At 45.9% G+C, this 16,068-nt stretch overlaps 1 protein-coding gene across 3 annotated transcripts in view; it reads left to right on the top strand.

Moving 5' to 3' along the window:
• Positions 1–16,068, top strand: part of EPB41L4B (erythrocyte membrane protein band 4.1 like 4B) — a 143,243-nt gene that overhangs the window by 33,901 nt on the left and 93,274 nt on the right. For all 3 annotated transcript variants that reach the window (XM_059925260.1, XM_059925258.1, XM_059925259.1), the window contains exon 2: positions 3,833–3,937. In XM_059925260.1, the coding sequence (XP_059781243.1) occupies positions 3,833–3,937 (105 nt within the window). The remainder of the gene's footprint in view (positions 1–3,832; positions 3,938–16,068) is intronic.

Raw genomic sequence — 16,068 nt, 5'->3', positions numbered from 1 at the left:
TGCCCTGAGTAAGATGTCCTGGCTGGCAGTGCAGATGAGTTATCTGGAACCTTCTCAGTTTTGAGAATGGACACTCTGTGGGCTGGGAGGAGTGAAAGATGGTTGATTCAAGGGCTGTGGTCTTGACCCTCCTGTCTTCAACCTGCCCTTAACTCCCTGGGACCTCTGTTTCAAGGACCCTTTTATTCATTCCAGCCCTCATAATTTCACCAGATTCTTTTTAGAGCAGCAAGGGGCCATTGGGAATTCTCTTTTCCAGCAGAAGAGACCGAAGAGCACACTTGGTGGGGGAGGTGAGTGGGGGGAAGTGTTTATAGGTGAGTAAAAATAGTGTTTCCTATCCGCCAGACCCTGCTGTATGCCACCTCTAGGTCCAGCTGAGTGAGGGTCTGTCAGCAGAGGAGCCAGTCTGGCATTGGCAGAAGGGACTCACTGCCCCTAGAAACGTTCTTTTCCTAACCGCCACCTTGAGCTCATTCTATATTAAGAGCCACTTTAGAAAGACATCAGAAAAGTAAAATTTGGAATGACCTAGACAGGAACTTGGGCTAACCTCCATCATTTTACATGTGGGGAACTGTGCTTTTTCAGTTCATTCTCTGAGAGTGTTAAAATTACATACTGGATGGTAAGCCCTGAACCAAAATAGACCCAGGTGGGGAGCAGGTTGGATTTGGGGTCATTTGAGTTTTGGTGGCCCTGTATATTCAGGGCGCCATGGCCATGTCTGATTTGCAGCTGCAGGGGAAGTCCAGGATGGCCATATGGATTGGGGGAAATTATGAATTGCTTAAGGTTGGAGTTAATGGTGCATCTGGGACTAGAGCACAGGTCTTTTGCTTTCTCCCAGTGCAGTTCTTTCTGCCACATCCTGCTGCTAAAGCTTTACTCTAACTATTTTTTTCCCACTAGGAAACCCACTAATGAAGCATTGGCACCGTGATAATAGGTGTTGCATGGGACCAATAGCACTGGATAGTAATTGGAAGAAATACATCCAGAAGATGGATTGTTATGGGCAAGGAGGAAGAGTGCCAGAATTGTGATTTTTTTTTTTTTAAATTGTATTTGCTGCCTAACAACTGCCAAAAGACCAGTGTTAAAAAAAAACTTGGGAAGAAAACCATCCATAGTTTCTCCATGCTAACACAGCTGTTTTAGTTTTTGCCAATTTCCTGTTTTTATCAAGTAGTCCGTGTACAGTGCATACATATTTTTATGTAGTTGGGATCACAGCTTTCTATTAACAGAGTTAAGTACTCTGTTTACTTAACGTTTGTCATAAGAATTTTCCATATTTCTGTCTCATCTTCATAATTCTCTTTGGTAATGGCCAAATAGTATTCTGGAGTGCTGGTGGGCCCCAGTGCTGTGTTCTGTGATTGGAGTTTCAGTTGTTCTTCTTTTTGCCCTCCCCTGATCCTGCCTTATTTCTCCAGTAGATTAATTTGTAGAGAACACCACTGCACATCAAGTCTTCTGCTTCTGTTGAATTGATGCCTTCAGAGGAGTATTTCCAGGAAGGAAAGAGACTGTAATTCATTGATGTAGTTTTGATTTTTTTTGTTATTGTTGTTTATTTGTATAACGCAAGTACAGATGTACAAATAAAACAAAGGTACAGTTTAATGAACTACTAGAAGGTAGACAGACACCCTTGTACCACCACCCACGTCAAAAGCTGGAACCCTGCCAGCCAGCCAGAAGTCCACCGTTACCCCCTCCCTGTGCCCCCTCCAAGCCCCAAGAGCAACAACTACTCTGACTTTATTACAGTCACTTCTTTACTATCTTTCCAAGTTTGCTCACCCAAGTGTGCATCCCTAGACATTGCAAGTTAAGTTTTCCTTTTTTAAAAAAATGTCTTTTAAATCTCTTTTAATCTGTAGGTGTTCCCTCCATCTCTTCTCTTCCCTATAGTCTGTTTGTTGAAGAAACTAGGTCATTTGTCCTGAGGCGTTTCTAGAATTTCCCACAGGCTGGATCTCGCCAATTGCAGTCCCATGTAGTTTAGAACATTCCTCTGCATTTCCTACAGTTGGCAGTTGGATCTAGTGGTTGAATCAGTCCCAGGGTTGATTTTGTTTTTCCTGTGGAAAGAGAGGTGTGGGGAGCAAGATTATATCTTGGGTGGTGGGACGTTCTTCATGGCGAGGAACATAATGGTTGTTTGTCTGTCTCCTATTGCGATGTTAGTAGCCACTGGCGTCCAATGCTTAGAGCCTGCCATTCATTAGAAGTTGCAAAATTGTGATATTGCAATTCTGTTATTCCTTCTTCATTTATTTGCTGGAATACTACTATAAAGAAAAACTTTGCTTCTCTACTATTTTTAATTGTTTATTTATAGAGATTCACATACCATACAATTCACCTATCTGAAGCATGCAATTTAGTGGTTTTTAGTATTTTCATAGAGTTGTGCATCTATCACCACAATTAATTTTAGAACACTTCATTAACCTCCAAAAAATCCTACTCATCTTCGCTGTCACCCCGCAAACCTGGCAGCCCTAAGCAACTACTAATCTCATTTCTGTCTCTAGACTTACTGTTCTGGACATTTCAAATAATACGTGGTCATTTGTAACTGAGTTCTTTCACTTAGTATAATGTTTTCAATATCCATCGATGTTGTAGCATGTATCAGAACTTTATTCCTTTTTATGGCCAAATAATATTCCATTGTATGGATATACTGCATTTTGTTTATCCATTCATCAGTTGATAGACATTTGGGTTGCTTCCACTTTCTGGCTATTAGGAATAATGCTGCTGTGAACATTTTTGTACCAGTTTCTGTGTGAGCTTAATGTTTTCATTTTTCTTGGATATTTACTTGGAAGTGTCATTGCTGGGTCAAATGGTAACTCTAGGTTTAACCGTTTAAGAAACTGCCAGGCTGTTTCCTATATCAGCTATACAGTTTGACATTCCTGTCAGCAGTGTAAGAGGGTTCCAATTTCTCCAACATTGGTTATCTGTCTTTTTTATTATAGCCCTCCTAGTGGGTGTGAAGTGTCTGATTGTGGTTTTGATTTGCATTTCCCTGATGAGTAATGATGTTGAGCATCTTTTCATATGCTTATTGGCTGTTTTTCTATCTTTGGAGAACCATCTATCTGTCTATCTCCTTGACCTAATTTTTAATTGAATATTTGTCTTTTTATTATTGAGTTGTAGTAATTCTTTGTATGTTCTAGATAGAAGTCCCTTGTCAGAAGTATGATTTGTAAAATTTTCTCCCATTCAGGGTTGTCTTTGTACCTTCTTGATATCATGGTGTTCTTTGAAGCATAAAAGTTTTACATTTTTGATGATGTCCAGTTTGTTTTTTTCTTTTGTTGCTTGCACTTTTGGTGTTTTATCTAAGAAACTGTTGCCTAATCCAGGGTCATGAAGATTTGTGTGTATGTTTTATTCTGAGTTTTATAGTTTTAACTCTTACATTTAGGTCTGTGATTCATTTTGAGTTAATTTTTGTATATGTTGTCATCTACTCTTTGGTTACCCAGTGCTACAGCTAAAGGCAGGATCAATGCTTGATTTTTTTTTCCATTTATTTACCATTTATCATAATAAGGCATTGGTTCCCTAATCATCCTATGAAGTTGTAGTTTGGTGGGTTTTTCTTGTCATTATGTATGCTTAGATTTAATCATGAGTTTGTATTATAATAAAAATAATTACATTTTTAAAAATTTATGTACTGTGACACATACATGTATGCAATAGAGAGAGAAAAGTGATTTTGTGGTTGTTTTTTTTTTTAAATCTTGTTTCTTATCCAGTTGTCACATCCTAAATTTTCGTCTACCCAATTGTCTTCCAGAAACATGCCAAAGGCCAGGATTTGTTTGATCAGATTGTGTACCACTTGGACCTGGTGGAAACAGATTACTTTGGCCTCCAGTTCCTTGACTCTGCCCAGGTTGCGGTATGTATTCCTTTGATTCCTTACAGGATGGATTGGCTTTTCATGCTAATGACAGATCCACGGTTGCTAGAAATTGGTAGAGAAAAACAGGAGGAAAACTGTGATAGTGTTGCAGTAAGGAGCATTGGGATTGAGGTGCTGGTGCCCATGTGAGATGATGCATCCGTGGTGCCCCACCCTGGAGATGGCCAGTACCTGGGAAGGGAAGAGGAAGATGTGTTCCCTTTACACATGGAGATGCACTAGGGGAGCCTTTCCAAGCATGGGGATGCAGTGTGGGCACATCTCTAGAGTAGGTAGAGAGAAGAAATATCATTATAGGAATTCTTTTAAGGATGCTGCTTGTATTTAACCGGCAGAAGAGGCTGTGCTACCCTCCTCTCCTGGACTCTTGCCAGGTGTAGCAAGCAGGTGCTGTGAACACAGCTGAATTGCAGCCGGGCTTAGTGGGCTCAGGGGCTGGGCGGTCGGAGCGGGTCTTGGCATTGCTCGAGAACCATCTTGCAGGCTCCAGCAGGTTGCGTTAGGTCAGCAAAGACTTCCCCTGCTTTGCCTGAGACAGAACTGTGTGCAGTGGAGGTGCTCAAGTGCGTGAACTCGACACAGCTCAGAACCACTCTTTCATTTATTTTAATTTCTTTATTTATTTTATAACTGACCTACAGTACTATGTTAGTTCCTGTTACACAACGTAGTACTTCAGTATTTCTGTACATTTCTAAATGATCACCGTGAAAGCCTATTTACGACCTGTCATCGTACAGAGATATTACCTTGTTACTGACTGTATTCTCCACACTGTACATTTCATACCTGTGACTCATTTATTTTGCAACTACTGGATGTTTGTATGTCTCAATCTCCCTCACCTATTTCTATCTCCCTCCTTCCCCCCTGGCAACCACCTGTTTGTTCTCTGTATCTGTAACTCTGTTTCTGTTTTGTAATGTTTGTTCATTTGTTCTGTTTCTTAGATTCCCCATGTAAGTGATAGCATACCATGTTTGTCTTTCACTATCTGACTTATTTCACTTAGCATAATACCCTCTAGGTCCCTCCATGTTGTCACAAATGGCAGGATTTCATTATTTTTTTATGCCTGAGTAATATTCCATTGCGTATGTATTATAGATACCACATCTTCTTTATCCATTCATCTATTGATGGGCACTTGGGTTGCTTCCACATCTTGGCTATTGTAAATAAGAGTGCAACGAACATAGGGGTGCATATATCTTTTCTAATTAGTGTTTTTTTCCTTTGGATAAATATCCAGGAGTGGAAGTGCCGGATCATATAGTAGTTGTATTTTTAATTTTTTGAGGAGCCTCCATACTGTTTTCCATAGTGGCTGCATCAATTTACATTCCTACCAACAGTGCATGAGGGTTCCCTTTTCTCCACATCCTCGCCAATACTTGTTATTTGTTGTGTTTTTGATAATAGCTATTCTGACAGGTGTGAGGTGATACATACCTCATTGTGGTTTAGATTTGCATTTACCTGATGGTTAGTGATGTTGAGCATCTTCTCATGTTTCTGTTGGCCATCTGTATGTCTTCTTTGGGAAAATGTCTATTCAGATCCTCTGCCCATTTTTAAATAGGATTGTTTGGGTTTTTTAATGTTGAGTTGTATGAGGTCTTTGTATATTTTGGATATTAACCCCTTATCAGATGTATCGCTTGCAAAGATTTTCTCCTGGTCAGTAGGCGGCATTTTCATTTTGCTGATAGTTGTCTTCACTGTGCAAAAGCTTTTTAGTTTGGTGTTGTCCCATTTGTTTATTTTTGCTTTTGTTTCCCTTGCCTGAGGAGACATATCCAAAAAATATTACTAAGACTACTGTCAAAGAGCATACTGCCTATGTTTTCTTCTAGAAGTTTTATGGTTTCAGGTCTTACATTTAAGTCTTTAATCTATTTTGAATTTATTTTTGTGCATAGTGTGAGATAGAAGTCCAATTTGATTCTTCTGCATGTAGCTGTCCAGATCTTACAACACCATTTATTGAAGAGACTGTCTTTGCCACATTGTATATTCTTGCCTCCTTTGTCATTGATTAATTGATCATATAAATGTGGGTTCATTTCTGGGCTCTCTGTTCTGTTCCATTGACCTATGTGTCTGTTTTTGTGTCTGTACCATACTGTTTAGATTACTGTAGCTTTGTAGTATAGCTTGAAATCAGGGAATGTGATACCTCCAGCTTTGTTCTTTTAAAAAGCAGGAAAGACTTCAGGGTCTCCCTTCCCAACAAAATCTAGCTTTGGGTTTCAAAGAGAATTTATTCAGCAATCTAAAAGTATTTATTCAGTGCCTGTTATGCACTGGGTCCTGTTCCAAGCAGTGGATAATGCAGTGGATGTATGTAATACCTATGTAACATGACAGGTGGTAATAAGTGCTGAGAAAAATAAAGCAGAGTGAGGCGTTAGACACAGTAAAGGGAGGGTGAGGGAACAGACAGAGTAAGGGGCGGCGCTATTTTAGACAGAGTATGAAAGGGTGAGTTCCCTGGTAGGAGATGTTTGAGCTGAGACCTGGAGCTCCTCATCTGTGACTAAGCCTTTCTCCCTGAAAGACACTTTTTAGAGACTTCCTGGGGGCTACCCATGACGGTTGTAAGGAGATGCTCAAAGTCGATGGCTGGAAATTGGCTCTGCCTGAGATGCTTACTGTGATGCTCAGTCTGCGGCGACGGGGTGGAGCCAGGACTTAAGTGCGCCCGGCCTACGGTGCCTGCTGGGCAGACGCTCCCCTCCGCTGCCGCTGGATGCCCCCTCTGCACCACTGACTTCCTCTCCACCTTCAGGACCTCCTGTCTGCTGACAGCCCACTCCCCCACCCCCCTGACTGTTGCCACGAACACCCCAGCTGCCTCCTTGAGTTCGTGGTCCTGATTCCTTCCCATGAGCCGGAGACTCTCACTCTGGCCACGGTGGCCCTGGGGAGGGCAGACCAGCTTTTCTCTGTCCCCTCCCCCATGCAGTTCTGCTTCCTTTGAGGTTGGACTACCCAGTGCTGTGCCCTCTGACCTCAGCGCTCTCCTTCCCATCCTTCAAGGCCTCTGGTGCCTGTTTTTCTCTTCCCTGGGCAACCTCAGAACTCAAATTGCTGACCCCTCTAAACATTCCAGACATGGTTTCCTCTCACTGAAGCTTCATTTGAGCAAACCTCACACGGATGCACTTCTGGTCCTGTCACCACCCCAATCACTCCAAGATCCAGAATTGTGTCATTTCTCATCCCATGACAACGTCCTGTGATGGCGTTCTTCCAGTTCTTCTACATGTGGCCTTGGCCCACGAAAACTCCTCCTACTCTCTCCTTCCTCCCGGCCTGGCGAAGCTCAGCTGTCTCACCTGTGTCCCCACTTGCCCTTTGATTCTCCTGCTCCCGTGGCTGTCCCCTGGCCTCCCTCTGACGCGCACGCAGGCCCACACGCTCCCTCTGCTGCTTCTCCCGGGCTGTCAGGCGTTGCTGGAGAGCCACGGGCTGTGCGTTTGGGCACCAGCACAAATCACAGATCACAGGTTCAGCAGAGTCCAAGCCCCCGAGCTGTTCTTGGAGCCTCATTAACCCCCAGTGGACTCTGGGGGTTAATCCCAACTCTGGAATGCCCCAGGGTTCCCCTCTGACTCTGGATCACAGACCCATAGTCCAGTTCCCACAGAGACTGGTCTCATGGTTGGCCTTGCCACCTACTGAGAAGACCGAGTCATTTAGCTGAAATGCCTTGAGTTTTCTTCCCTGCATCCCAAAGTTTCTTTTTTCTCTCTGTCCACCCTTTTTACTACTTTGTTTTAAGGGAGTTTGCCTGTTTCTCCAGCATTTACTCACTACACCTCCATCAGAGTTCCATTTCCGGTTGCTTCCTGGGTGCTGAGTTTAGAGTTCTCCTTGCTGTCCCCAGCATCTGACACTTGCCAGCCCTCCTCATCCCGGAAACTCTTCTCTATTCTGCCTTCTCCTGTTGTCCTAACATGTGTGGTATTTTTGGCTTCAGATTGTCTATGGCTCTGGACTGAGTCAGACCTGGACCTTACTCCTGGTTCTGCCCCAACTCATTTGATGGGCTTTAGATAAGCCACCTTTTCTCCCTTGGGCTCCGTTTCCTCATCTGTAAAATGGGGTTCTTTTATTTATTTACTTATTTGCTTATTTTTGGGTGTGTTGGGTCTTCATTGCTGTGCGGGCTTTCTCTAGTTGCGGCGAGCGGGGACTACTCTTCGTTGCCGTGCGCAAGCTTCTCGTTGCGGTGGCTTCTCTTGCAGAGCACGGGCTCTAGGCCTGCGGGCTTCAGTAGTTGTGGCTCTCAGGCTCTAGAGCGCAGGCTTAGTAGTTGCGGCGCACAGGCTTAGTTGCTCCGTGGCACGTGGGATCTTCCCGGACCAGGGACTGAACCTGTGTCCCCTGCATTGACAGGTGGATTCTTAACCACTGCGCCACCAGGGAAGCCCCTCTTTTTTTTCTTTTGACCACCCCAGGCAGCATGTGGGATTTTAGTTCCCTGACCAAGGATCGAACCCACGCCCCCTGCAGTGGAAGCGTGGAGTCTTAACCACTGGACTGCCAGGCAAATCCCTTAAATGGGGTTCTTGGACCTGTTCTCCCAAGAGCTCTTCTAGGTCTAATGTCCAGTGATTCTGAGTCTAAAGGAGAGGCAGGCGTGTCTGCCCCACAAATCTTCTCTAGTCAGGGAGAAGATACCCGTTATTTCTGCCATTAGAGCCAAGTACCTGTTGTTCTGGTGGCGTGCCCTCATCCCCAGGCGACTGCTTTCCAGCCACACGGGTTCCCAGAAAGCCCAGGATGTGACTCCATTATGAAAGACTCTGCTGTGAGCCTCTGCTCACTTGGCTGCCAGACTTTCCCGTCCGCTGGTGCCCTGGCCCTGTGCAGCAGGAGGGATGTTCACGGTGAGATCCAGGCGTCCTTCCCAGGCCATACACCTGCAGATGCTCAGATTCTGCAGGCGCTAAAGCCTTTCAAGCATGCAGCTCTGTGAATATGATGCGCTTTTCTTCCCCACAAGAGCAGCTGTAGGTAGGGTCCTCATCTGCCGAACTCTGAGGATCCTAGAGATGTGGGGCAGCGACAGCTCCCAGGCCTCTTCTTCTCATCGGTTTGACATCTACGCTGGGCTCATTGCAGGCTGGGTCTGGTACTGCCCGCACTTTGCTTGTGCTGGTTCCCCTCCCGGAACACCCTTTCTCATCCCATTTAAACTTCTGGCCATCTTGCAAGACCACCTCTGATGACAGCCCTTCGTGCAGCATGTCCTGAACTCCCAAAACGTTTTTCCTCCTCTATGTAAACCTGAGCTTATTTTGCCCTCCCTGGCAGTTAGCTCATTTGGCCTCAGGGTCATTATTTGTGTATAGGAACAAACCTTTCTGATTAGATCCTAAGACTTAGGTCCTCCTCTTCTTAACTTGGTGACTATTGGTGACAAGGCATACAACCTAGAACTTTCGTCTTTAGCCCCAGAAGGGACCTTAGGAGCCATTTGTCAAATTTCTCCATCTCTGGGTGGTGAAACCAAAGTCCTTAGACCTTGGCAAGTCACTTAGTGAGTAGCACAGCTTGTGCGCGAACCCAGGTTTTACGGTTTCGGGTTTTAAGTGTTCTTTTCCGTACACTGTACTCTGGAGCCTCAGTTTTCCTAACACCAAGGTGGATGTGGTAACATCCATTTCAGAGGGAAATTGAAGGACTCAGTGAGTTAATGGAAGAGAAAGGGTTTTGTAATCCAGCATGGGTGTGGGTCTCTTCTTCCCAGCTGGGCAGGCCAGGGGGGACCAGAAGTCATCACAGCCCCCAGAGGTGGTGCACTGAGGTTAGCTGGAACCTCAAGGCTGCCTTGTCTGTGGGAGAGACCTTAGCAATTTAGATGAGACCTCTGGGAAAGTTCGCTGAGCCAATGATTTTTCCGAAAGGCCTGGGACAAAGCAGTTGGTGGCAGGTGTAATAGATGGGGGCCCAGAAGGGAACGGTCCACTTGGCCATTGGCTTATTGCCCCATAATTGAGGCTCCTGCAAGGAGTGACATCCCCACCCAGCCCCTGATATGCAAATCAGAGGGCTGGGGGTTCCAGGGCTCTTGGCTCTCTGCATCCCCAGCGTATATTCCCAGCTTGCTGCAAAGAGCCAAGCCTGGTTTCCATAGTGCACAGCCCAGCCCTGAAGCAAGGTCAAAGTCTATTTGCATTGCCTATTTTTAGCAGTTGGGGCTGGGGCCTCCTCTTTCCCTTTTCCATATCAAAGCAGGAAAGCCACCCAGGAACCCACTCTGTAGCTCTCACTTTGGCACAGCTCAAAGCAGGGGCAGGGGTTCTATTTTTACATATCAAAGCTTTCTTCTGAGAGCCCAGGGCTCTGGCCTGCACCCACCCAGCTTTCTTAGACTGGTCTGGTAGGTGCTGTTTACTGAGTTTCTACTCTGATGAGCTCTGAGGCAGGCATCAAACTAAAGGCTTTATATAACTCTCGTTTAACATTCAGCATTGATCTGTAAAGCTGGCCATAAAGCAGACCCGTTTCACAGATGAGGAAGCTGAGGCTCACGAGAAACCTTGTAAAGGTTAAAAAGTAAGGGACAGGGCCGGGATTCAGAACCTGGTCTCTTATTCCAAAGGCCAGCACTTTCCACTGGGTTATACTGATTCCATTACGCAAGGGAACATCACACCCACCCACACACAGCCACACCCACATTTAGCCAGTAGCCACTCAGCAAACTTTGACTTGGAGCTTACTCAGCGGCAAGCTCTGTGGTGCAGAGGTAGGCTGGACAGTGTCCCCGCCTGCCACATTCTGGTGAGGGAGACAGACAAGTGGTCCCTTGGAAAACTGTGGGGTCAGTTTTTTTTGTTTTTGTTTTTGTTTTTATGATAAATGTAAAATTGCCCAATAAAATATCCACCACAGTTAGTGTACTTAAAATATCTTAGGACTCAGAGTCTTGGAACAAAAAACCAATCCCAGAATTTCAGTGTTAAGATCCTGAAACCTGGAAAGTTAAGTCTCAGACTGTACTGCTCACGGTTATAGACTATCCTGTTTACTGTCCTCCCGTCTGTGAGCCTGGAGGCTGAGTGTTGCTCATGAGGTGATCAGGGTGTCAGAGGGGAAGGGCGAACATGGGGTGGGCCGCAGCCACAGAGGATGAGAGGACTTTGCCAGGCAGAGGAGCGGCAGAGATTTGGGGCTGGGGTAGCCGTAGCCCCACCAAGCGGAAGTCTCCGTCCCCGTCTCGGGGCTGGCGTTCTACAGGGTAGGTGTCGCCATCCTCGGTCCCTTCCAAAGCCCCTCCCAGCGCCGAAAGGGAGCGTTTTATGGTGGTCCGTTTTGCAGCAAGGAATCCAGAAAAGGTGGTTTTTGGCCTTCGTCTCAGACTTGTGAGGTGTTTTTCCTCTGGTTTTTGCAGCATGGAATCGGGTAGATGGGTAATTAGAGGCCCAGGGCTGTGAGGGGAGGTTGACACACAGACACGGTGACTGCTGGAAGGACTCCGTGGACGCCAGAGGGACTGTTGTGGCTTCACTCTGCTGGGTGCCTGGAATGTCATCGCATTTGCCGCTTGTGTGGACACTGCCGAGGCTCCTCCCGTTTCAGATGTATGTGGGGTTAGGGTTGGAGAGTATAAACACTAGTAGTGGGACATGTTACTGTCAGAGGGAACATCTTGAACCCTTCCTTTCATTTGAACAGTTCATCACAGTTGCCACGGACACTGAGTTGATTCTTGTGTTAGGGGACCGCTCAGTGAGTGCACAGATGAGGAAGCTGAGGGGATGGGGCGGGGGGCTTGCTCGTGGCCACACGCCGCCAGGCAAGTGGCAGGGCTGGACTTGAACTCTGATCTCCTGCCTCCTTCTCAAAGACGTGTGCAACAGCTCAAGAAATGCCTCAGGCCTCCCAGCAGCCTGCTTCTGAATGTTGGCAGAGCGAGTGTTCTCCTGTCCCTGTGCAGGTATTGGCGCTGAATGGGAAGCTATTGATAAAGGGAAGGGGTCTCTGCAGTTGATTTAAATGAATCCCCAAGGAAAGCTCGAGTAGCTGGTGTGAATGGGTTGACAGGGCTTCATGCTGAATGAGGACGAGGAGAGATCCCTCCCGTAGGCAGAGAAGGTGTGTCATGCTGGGGTGTGGTGCGGAGACTCAGAGCACCGGATGCCGACACAGCCTGAGTTAGAATCCTGCCTCATTAGCGCCGTGATCCAGCGTACCTGGAGCCCTCTCCACGGCCACCCTCCTCTGCTCGAAGCCTAAGAAAGGAATGGATGTGACATCATGTAAGGGGTGTTTTTTCCAACACTGCAAGCAATGAATTCTGACTCTGTCTGCCTGAAGACAGTGTCGGATTAAGGGCTCAGTCCCTCAGGACTCCCCACCAACCCCCGCACCACACATACACACACACTTCAGGTGCTAATCCCAAGTCCACGTTGTCACCTGTGCTTCTGACCTACTGGCTGTAGATGCGAGTTTCCCATGACCCCCTCCTTGGGTTTAATTTGCTGGAGCCAATCGCAGAAATCAGGGGAACAGTTTACTTACTAGGTTACCAGTTTATTATAAAAGGATGTAACTCGGGAACAGCCAGTTGAAACAGATGCATAGGGCAAGGTATGGGGGGTGGGGACGTGTGGAGCTTTCATGCCGTCTCTGAACACGCCGCCCTTCCCAAATCTCCATGTGTTCACCAACCCAGAAGGTCTAGGAACCTTGTCCTTTTGGGTTTTTATGGAGGCTGCATTACATAGACATGATTGATTAAATCATCGGCCATTGGTGATTGATCCAACCTCCAGCCCCTCTCCCCTTCCCAGAGGTCGGGGAAGTGGCGGGGGACTGAAAGTTCTAACCCTGTAATCAATCATGTGTTTGGTTCCCCTGGCAACAAGCCCCATCCTTAGGTGCTTTCCCAAAGTCGCCTCATTCACATAAACTCAGGTGTCATTGAAAAGGTTTCATTATGAATGTTAAGACACTTTTACTGCTGTTACCACTTAGGAAATTACAAGGGTTTTGGGAGCTTTGTGCCAGAAACTGACGAAGACCAAATATACATTTCTTATTATGAGTCACAACATCACACACAATAAGCTCCAAAAGTGTTCATTCTCTTCTTTCTCTTTACATCCTTTGGATATGATTATCTCTCAGATTCCTTCCAGCTCTAATTTAAATGCAAACTAGACACTTTTTACAAGCCGAGAAAATCTAGAGGTACTAGAAAGCCAGTTATGAGTTCCATCACTCAAACGTGATGGCCCAGGGTTGTACAGGCAGAGTCTTTAGACCCTCTTCAACCCCTGGCCATTGTGATTCAAGTGCTTCTGTGTAGATTTTAGACAATTAAATTCTATAACCAGCCTTATGTATGTCATAATTCTAGAACTGATGTACTATCAGAACAGATGGGCTCTGCCAGATCATCTCACATCTCAATTTATGGGAAGGGTTTTGCCAGATGGACTTGGATGAGAAATTCAGATCAGAAACCACCTAATACCCGTTAGAGTGTTTGAGTTAAATGTCTTGCCCTTTGAACTCAGAAAGGCACCTGTCTGTTTCCGGTGGCTGGTTTAATGGTCTGTTAAGAGGGCTGGAGCCATTTGCCTTGGCCTCTGCCTGGCTGTCCTTAGCCGAATGCAGGTGAACATCCAAGACAGGTCCTGCTGCTGCTGAAAAGGGCTTCAAGCCAAGTATAGGATATAATTTATTGAATGCCACATTGGGCCTGAGTGCCCCAGCGTCTTCAAGTCCCAGGGTGGTCTTGTGGGATTAAGCATGAGTGATCAGAGTCTGGTCAGCTCCTACAGCTAAGAAGAAAAGTCGGGTCATTTTGGACTGGTTGGATACAAGATAGATTTTATCGTCTCTTGTTTTAGGCTTGTGACTGGGTTTCTTATCACCTCTGACGCAGATGAGCAAACCTGATCTGAACACCACAGGGTCAAGGAGCTCTTTAAATGGAGCCGTTTCTGATTCTTTTCCCGGCCTTGTGAGCCCCAAACTTTTCACAGGCCTCAGTCCTGGCGGGTCCTGCTCTGGGCAGGGCTCTGTGGCTGGTGGCTAGGTGGGAAGGATGGAGGCCAGCACTCATGGATAAGGGGGCTTCTTTTTTTTTAGATTTTTTTTTTCTTTGATGCGGACCATTTTTAAAGTCGTCGTTGAATTTGTTACAATATTGCTTATGTTTTGGGGTTTTTTTGGCCGCAGGGCATGTGGGATCTTAGCTCCCCGACCAGGGATCGAACCCACACCCCTGCATTGGAAGGTGAAGTCTTAACCACTGGACCGCCAGGGAAGTTCCTGATAGGGGGGCTTCTTTAGCAGTGTGTGGTCAGAGGGAAAAGCCTCTGCTGTCCAGGAGGAGCATCTAGCCATGATCTGCCTGTCAGTTAACACGGGTTGTAGACATCTGGCTAGTAAACCCTGAAATTGCTTGAGATTTCAGACAGCAATTTTCAGAAGGGGTCGTGGATGTTTCAAGATCCCGAGGATCATTATTAGGACATATTCTTGGGTAGGAGAGGATGCAGGAAAACTTCAGCACTAAATATTTAATGGGCACACTGGGATCCTTTAAAAAATACTAACAATCTGAGATTCTGTTTAATGATCTTGGGTGGGACCTGGGTATTTGTGATTGAAACACACAGCCAGGGTTGAAAACCACAGCTGAGGAAATGACACAGGTTGGGCCTGGATCAAGATTAGAGTTTGACAGTAGAGGGAGAGGAACAGTGGGCTGAAGTTTGTTCTATTCCAAATACAATAAGGAGACTTGAGAAGGGAAAGAGATGGGACAAGCTCCTTTAATCTCTGAGCCTCTGGGGCTAATAAGATTAGAAGGCTGGTTGCAGGGAGAACTTTCCTTGCCTGCTAAGGATAAATTGATTTGAAAGTGAGGCTAAGAACAGGTTTAGTCAAGCCATTAGCATGATACTTACTTTGGCAGGAAAGTAAATATTATGTGTTTATCAAGTCTTTATCTGTCCTCCCAAGGGGCTAAGGTCCAGCATTTCCAGCTTGGTTGAGGGCAGCAGTGAGACTTAATTCTAATGATACAAATTGATCATCAGAAACTGCCCAATAGGCAAGTGATGAATGAATGATGGAAGTTGGCAACCCAGCCCACCTCCCCCCACCGTGAAAATAATATTCCCGTTCAAAGGAAAAAAACTATGCAGAAAATTAAAAAAGAAAAACAGTAAATGTCATTCCCAGTCCCACATTCAGAAATAACCTCTATAAATTCTTCTGGACATATGTTGATAGGAAATAATAATTTTCTATAAAGGGATCCTTCCTGCTTTTTTTTCCATCTCACATTGTGCCGTGGATCTCTTGCCACATCAATAAATATAGGCCTAAATCAGTTTTTTGTTTTTTTTTTAAAAGGAAGAGCCTCAATTAGCCTTTTTTTTTTTAAAGTACATTTTTTTAAATTAATTAATTTATTTATATTTATTTTTGACTGTGTTGGGTCTTCACTTCTGTGTGAGGGCTTTCTCTAGTTGTGGCAAGTGGGGGCCACTCTTCATCGCGGTGCGCGGGCCTCTCACTATCGCGGCCTCTCTTGTTGCGGAGCACAGGCTCCAGACGCGCAGGCTCAGTAGTTGTGGCTCACGGGCCTAGCTGCTCCACGGCATGTGGGATCTTCCCAGACCAGGGCTCGAACCCGTGTCCCCTGCATTGGCAGGCGGATTCTCAACCACTGCGCCACCAGGGAAGCCCCTAAATCAGTTTTAAAGGCTGAATAGTATTTCATTATATGGAGGAGCCATTGTTTTAATCCATCTTTGTTGATGGACATTTAGATCATTTCCCATTCAAAGCTATGAACAGTGAGATAAAGCATCCTGTCCACAAGCCTTTGAGATAGGCATCCGGCTGTGGGGATCTGGTGCTTTGATCACACGGTGGCCTAGCCGGGGAGTGGGGTTGACAGAGCCCACGGTCTCCCATTGCACTGCTCCCAGCTTATGGTATTAGAATTCATCTCTTATTTGCTTCTGTGTTTCCTTATCCCCCTCCTCCCACACAGTCAGAGTGGGCTCTTTGGTGAGGGGTAGAGTGCACTGTACTCACTTAGTCCCACCCTTTCTCATTAT

Source organism: Balaenoptera ricei, chromosome 6 (assembly GCF_028023285.1).
Source record: "Balaenoptera ricei isolate mBalRic1 chromosome 6, mBalRic1.hap2, whole genome shotgun sequence".
Taxonomy (NCBI): domain Eukaryota; kingdom Metazoa; phylum Chordata; class Mammalia; order Artiodactyla; family Balaenopteridae; genus Balaenoptera; species Balaenoptera ricei.
The sequence above is the reverse complement of the archived record's forward strand: the minus strand, read 5'-3'. Positions and strand labels throughout refer to the sequence as shown.